This window comes from Stylophora pistillata, chromosome 8 (genome assembly GCF_964205215.1).
Source record: "Stylophora pistillata chromosome 8, jaStyPist1.2, whole genome shotgun sequence".
Classification (NCBI taxonomy): domain Eukaryota; kingdom Metazoa; phylum Cnidaria; class Anthozoa; order Scleractinia; family Pocilloporidae; genus Stylophora; species Stylophora pistillata.
In genome coordinates, this window is record NC_142526.1 from 1,367,501 (window position 1) to 1,373,769 (window position 6,269).

Consider the following 6,269-nt stretch of genomic DNA (forward strand, 5'->3'; position numbering starts at 1 on the left):
CGCAACAACGAAGCTGGAAATCGGAAGCTATTGTATGACGTAACTGGAGACTTAGTCAGTTGCCAGCTGTGAGTTAATGTCAGATGCAGTATTTGGCCTATCAACCAGTGGGTGGGATGGGTGGAAGAAATGATATTCATTTTCGTGGTTTTTATTTATAAGGAGATGCACTGAGTTAATTTATCCCTGTCAAAGAGAATGTTGCCGTGCCAATGAGGCCCCAGAAGATTTAAAGAAGTTAAGTTTATTTTATTTTCTATCAACTTCCACCGGGATGCTAAACAGTATGGCGGATCATAATTGAAGAGTATTAATTTTGCAGCGCATCTCGTAGAACGCGGTGCGTTAAGTAGTTTGGGTTCGTTTACATCTAAGGAATCACTCGCTTGGAATGAATAGACTTAAGATTCACGAAAAAGTGCCGTGACGGTGAGATTTCTATTTGTGTTTTTTTTATGCCAAATTTTCAACCTGTGAGTAGAAATTTTATTACTTAACCAACACAATTTTTATCATTATATTACCTTTATTCATTATATTTTATTCTATTTTAATCCATCTTTTTTGTAATACCTAAAAATTAGAACCCGAGTGTTCCTCACAAACAATTAAGTTCATATTTACCCAATAAACCAGTATGTATTCATGTATGAGTCACTTTCAAGGCGATGGTCAGTTTGAAAATTTCGACCATCGCAGTTATCCTATTATCCAAAGTTATCTCTATCTCGTAGCAAGCTTTGCAGCTCTGAAATAAATTTTAATTCGATTCATTGCCGTTATATTTGTACGTCCCAGATGTTGTAAATCCTAAGTTAGTCATAGAAGTACTCAAGTTGAATGAAGTTGTTCCATATTTTGGCAGAGTTTTTCCGCATCGTAGAATTTTAGCGAAAGCGGCGCGGTAACGTTTCAGTCTCCAGGCAAAGACGAAAGGGTTCATGCTCGAGTTTGCCCTGATCAAAATACCGTTTAAATCCCTGAGCCAGTGAATAAATAAACAAGAACACCTTGCACAGAAGCTGATTACATAGATACATACTAGTGCCGGAAAAAAGCAGCAAATAAAAAGTGATAACATGAACAGAAAAGTTTTGGTAATTTTCGTCTGCCATTTGAGCGCTCTCCGTTTCGCGCAATTGTCTTGGCCTCGGCCATCGTGCAAGGCATTCCAATTATCAGCTTGATCCTTAAAATCTCTTAAGACTTTGAAATAATTGAGACACAGCACGGCAAGAGTAGCTGCAACAGCTAGATTAGCGATTAAAAACCGACAGTTCATGTAGCCCTCGTAAACGTACAGAACGGTAAGTCCGCTGGAAATAAACCATATGAGAATTGACACAATGAAGGCCTGTTTTGTAGTCATCTTTGTCCTGTACCCCAGCGGATCTCTGATGGCAATAAATCTATCTATAGTCAGGGCAGTAAAGCTCAATATAGATGCTGTACACGAGATTAATATGATATTCATCCTGACATGATCTCGAGGGAGATAAGGTTTAAAATCTTCGCTGGTCAGCGACTCTCGAATATGGAATTCTACCGACATGGGGAGCCCCAAACCTCCCATCACCAAATCAGCAGCAGCTAAATTAGCCACGAAATAGTTAAACCGACATCGCAGATTGCGATTTGGATCCAGAATAACAGCAAGTAGAACCAATAAGTTACCAACGATGGCTGTAACACCAAGGATGGAATCCACAGTAGCAGTGATAATGCTCAAATATGTCGGAGCACCTACATCAGAGCATGAGTTTGAACCTGTTAAGGACATTTTCCTCCCACGAGCTTTTTGTAATAATTGTAATCCAGAATAAATTCGACTACATGTAGATTTCCTTTACCGACGATACAGTTGTTGACTCTCGACCTTATTTCGATTTTGAATGTTTGTTCTCCAGGTTTTGATGACCAATGAATAGCCAGCTTACATCTGTTTGATCTGAAATGAATTTTTCAAAGAGGAGTAGATTGATATTAAATTTTAATTTGAAGGCATTTCAATATAGAAAGAAAAGTAGGGAAATCTGATTGATTATCGTATTTTCATCAAACAAAATTTTTTTAGGTGCTTTCGAGAATAAAACAATCAGATTTTTAATCTCCTTATGATTGTCTGAGTTATCCATCAAAAAGGAAAAAAATTCAAACTGTGATCTCGAAAGAAATGTTTGCGTGCTTTTTGCTTCAAAACAACTCCCAACAGTTATGATCCAATGTTTTCTTCAATCTTAAAAATTGACATAATTGACTTCTTTGACATAATTGACTTCTTTGTCGCTCATAAGTACAGATGTGCAATATCTGGTTATATGAATTACTTAGACGATAAACTATATATATAACGAGTAAATGAAAAGTTTTGTTTCCTCACCAGAGAAGGAAGGCGTATTTAAGAATTACGCGTTAAAGAGTCCCAGGAAATGAAAACGTTTGTGGGATTTTGAAAAGTTTCAAAATATCATTTATGTAAATGAATTTTTCATGGAATTTGAATGATTGTATTTGTTTCTTTAACCAAGGGGAAGTTTCTTGTTTATCTAATTAAGAGCTAGAGAAAAATTCGAATTTATTTTTTACGAGGCTTAGGACATGCAAAGTTACGAAGGTTGGTACGAGTGAATATAGCCTGAAGGCCATCAGCATCTGTTTGCCGGGAAACTTCACACAAGTTGAGCGTCAAAATCAAAGGAGGCTTTTGCTCCGTCACGAGCACGAGACATAGATAAAAACTGACATCCACACAAAAGAGTTGGTCTTTTAGTTCGTCTTTAAAATTGGCGGGCAGGCATCAGTCAAAAAGTACTAAAATTGAAATTTTTCGAGTCAATATAATTAACACCAGCTCAAAACTTGACGTTTCTATTCTGCTTACGCCGGTGCACGCGACGCATTCTATTTAACTGGTCCTAGAAACTAGAATTATGGACGAAGCTTGTGACCCGAAGGCTTATTAATGACCTGTAGCTCGCTATCATAGTTCAATAAAAATCAAATCAATGTTGGAGGGTGAAGTCGAGATTGGGGTTTGATTTCTGTTGGGAGGCTAAGACATTTCCCATGTCATTCGGTTTTGACAAAACGAACAATATTTGTAAGGGACTAATTGACTTTCTATTCGACTGTTGACCTGACAGACTGACAGAAGGATTGATAGAGTAACTGACCAATTGCGGGCTGACTGGCTGACAAACTGACAGAAGGACTGATAGAGTAACTGACCAATTGCGGGCTGACTGGCTGACTAACTGACAGAAGGACTGATAGAGTAACTGACCAATTGCGGGCTGACTGGCTGACTACCGGTACGTGCCACTTTTTTATGCAGCACGATAGGTAGCTCTTATTAATGTTTTTTTTTTTTTTTTAATTTTATTTTTCTTTTGGAGAAAGACCAATATTAGACGGTTCTGTTTGACTTAATGATGCGCGAATCAGGGAGTTTGTTAAAAAAAGGTAATTTGGTAATATCAACTAAGTTAAAATTGTAAATTGGCCACCGTAAAGATTGTTGCGAAGGATTGCTTAGAAAATGAATAAAAATGAAAATAATGGCCGCCATCTTTGACTTTAACGACAGCGGAAGGCTGGGGAGAGAAAGACATTTGTACCAAGCCAAGGGGGTGAGCGACGGCCAAAAAGAGGAAGAGGGCTGGGGTTGTGAATATTGCAAACAAATGACATTTTCCTATGGTTAGCTTTCGAATGTATGAAGGTTTGTCTTTTTTTTTTTTTCATACATTCTCTCAGGAAGATTCTGAACCATCACCGGAAATGTGCAATAGCTCTTGATCACAGCTTCGTTATGTTCTTATTCTGAATTAGATATGGTCTTGACAGCAAGGTTGCTCTATTAAAAGCAGCTTACTAGGAATACAAAAATGAATGAATCCATGGATTACAGAGCATTTAAAAGACTAATTGAATTTTTCGAGCGTCATTAGTTTCTTTTATCAATTAAATGTAATGGGTCATCAGCAAGTGTACATCTCTCCAAGTTTATTTTTACACATCAATCTGGACAATCTCAGCATGTTCAAGCTTGGTAGAGCCGCTCGTTTGGTGAGCACTAAATTTCACAGCGTGCACCTCATTTGTCGCTTTGAAGCAACACCGGCTGACTTCGTGTAGAATGAGCCTTGCTCCATGACGAAATTGCTCGTTAAAGATAAAATAAATTAGCGGATTAACGCCACTGTTGGTATACGTCAAAAGCTGTGCGGCGAAAAACAATCTAGAATTACTGTAAATACTAGTTGAGCCCTTGAAACAGCCTGTCAGAAAAAATATTAATGGAAAACGAAACAAAATCAGGGCAATGACTATAGCGACAAGCATGGCCAAAACCTTGTGAGTTACCCGTTCATGCCTCTCCCTATGCGAAGGTAGCTGGTTTCCGGGGGGTACTCTATGCTTAATTTTGAAACCAATGGCGATGTACATAATGATGATTATAAGAAGTGGTATCGCTATTGTGAAAACATAGCAAAACAAAAAATATTTGATAAAGAGAACACTTAAAGAAAAATCGGAAATGCAAAAGAGAATTCCGGATGGAGCTTCAGCCAATCTAGACATGGCGAACAAAGGGGCAGCAAACACGAGGGCAAAGATCCACAAGGCAGCCATTATACGACGAGCAATGTGCATTATGATGATCTTCTTCAATGGATAAAACACCAGGAAAAAGCGATCCAGTGTAATGAAAAAGAGACTTCCGGTAGAGACCAACATTGGCATTTCATCGATAAAAAACGAAAATCGGCACAAAATGTCCCCTGCAACTCCACCGATAAGCCATTGCATGTCAAACGGTATCATGACTATGTACCGAGGAACTGAATAGATAACTAGCAAAATATCCGAAAAAGCCATGTTCAGAATGAAATAATTACTCGGTGTTCGCATCCGTTTGTTCACGTTTCTATGTACGACCAAGATCAGCAAACAGTTGCAAACCAGACATAGAATTAATATGAAGGTAAGCGCAGCAATTATAATAGTTTTTGTCGAAAGGTGGGCATTGGGCCAAGGTGATTTAACATTTGCACTGCAGCTATTACCTGCGTGGTCCTTCTCTTCGCTGCTGTTAAGAAAAGACATTTGCATCTGATATATCCAGAACCAAAGCGCCTTTGATGAGGTTTTCTCCGTTGGTAGACGTTTACTGTAAATCTGAAGCACTGAGGTCAGTGGGGAAGCTGTTACTTGCAAGTAAGGACAAATAAGGTCTCGTGCGACGCCTCGTGAAATGCTGTCGAGAACACTTAAGTAAGACTTCTCTGGCATCTTTTTTAATTTCTGTTTTTAATCACCTGCCTTTCACGTAGATCGTTAAAACCCATCGTCAGCCAAATAAAACTCTTCACCTTTTCGCTCTTTCTTTTGGAAAGGTCATTTTGTAGATCTGCGAGAGTTTCCAAGTTCTTAAGAGCTTTTAAAGCCAAGCAATTAAAGATGGAGATGACCCTCAAACTACCTGGCATCATAATTTTAATTTTCAAAGAAAATGTTGCCACTTGTAACGGAAAAACTTTGCTTGGAATGAAACGACTTTAATTGCAGCTTATTCTTAAACTTCCCTGCAGATGGCTATGTAACAAGTTGCATAATTCTAGAGTGTTCGACGAAAACAAAATATTTCATTATAAAAGAAATATAACAGAGGAAATGGTAAGATTCTTGGATTAATTAATGACGTCCCAGCATTTTAAGTAAGAGAAAAGGTCTGTCACTAGAAAGCCGTACTCTATTTATTTATCGGAAAAGTTTTAATTGTAAGTAAGTTTTGGTTGTAATTATAATTCCAAGTTGCTACCTGATCATCAAACATTAGATAACGTTATCAGTATTTCTTAAAACTTTCTGTTTTACTCAACGTTCTAGAAACTAAAAAATATTACATGTAATCAATAGAAAAAAGCACTACATAAAATGTCATTCTCCTTAAGCGCTGAGATGGAATCAGAAAAGTTGTTTCGTGTGTCGCTACTGGCGACAACATGAAAACATCTCCAATACATCAATCTGTCTTTTCATTCAGCATAATACATTACTGGTACTTTGTTTCTATGCAAATTACGTTGCTAAATAGAGCAATGCAATAATCATTTTCTTATGTAAAGTTCAAGTTCTTTGAGAAATCAGATAAAAGGTCTCCTTGACTTTCCCTCTCAAACTTTTTTAATTGTAAGTTAAAATTATGTGGTGATTTAAGAGAAACGTACTCTCCTATTGGTTAAGGATTAAATCAAATCTGATAT

The 6,269-nt window shown here is 37.5% G+C and overlaps 3 protein-coding genes across 3 annotated transcripts in view; 1 reads left to right on the forward strand and 2 right to left on the reverse strand.

Moving 5' to 3' along the window:
• Positions 1-646, forward strand: part of LOC148724388 (adrenocorticotropic hormone receptor-like) — a 2,187-nt gene extending 1,541 nt beyond the window's left edge. The window contains exon 1 of the mRNA XM_088729199.1: positions 1-646. This exon is cut by the window's left edge and continues 1,541 nt beyond it. The gene's annotated coding sequence lies outside the window, so the exon portion shown is untranslated.
• On the reverse strand, positions 525-1,916 carry LOC111347180 (adrenocorticotropic hormone receptor-like). The gene has a single exon (XM_022954443.2). The coding sequence runs from the start codon at positions 1,778-1,780 to the stop codon at positions 761-763; it is 1,020 nt and encodes a 339-aa protein (XP_022810178.1). The 5' UTR covers positions 1,781-1,916; the 3' UTR covers positions 525-760.
• Positions 1,917-3,839: 1,923 nt separating this feature from the next.
• LOC148724389 (prolactin-releasing peptide receptor-like) lies at positions 3,840-5,295 on the reverse strand. Its single transcript, XM_088730312.1, has one exon. The coding sequence runs from the start codon at positions 5,293-5,295 to the stop codon at positions 4,012-4,014; it is 1,284 nt and encodes a 427-aa protein (XP_088586438.1). The 3' UTR covers positions 3,840-4,011.
• Positions 5,296-6,269: the final 974 nt, after the last annotated feature.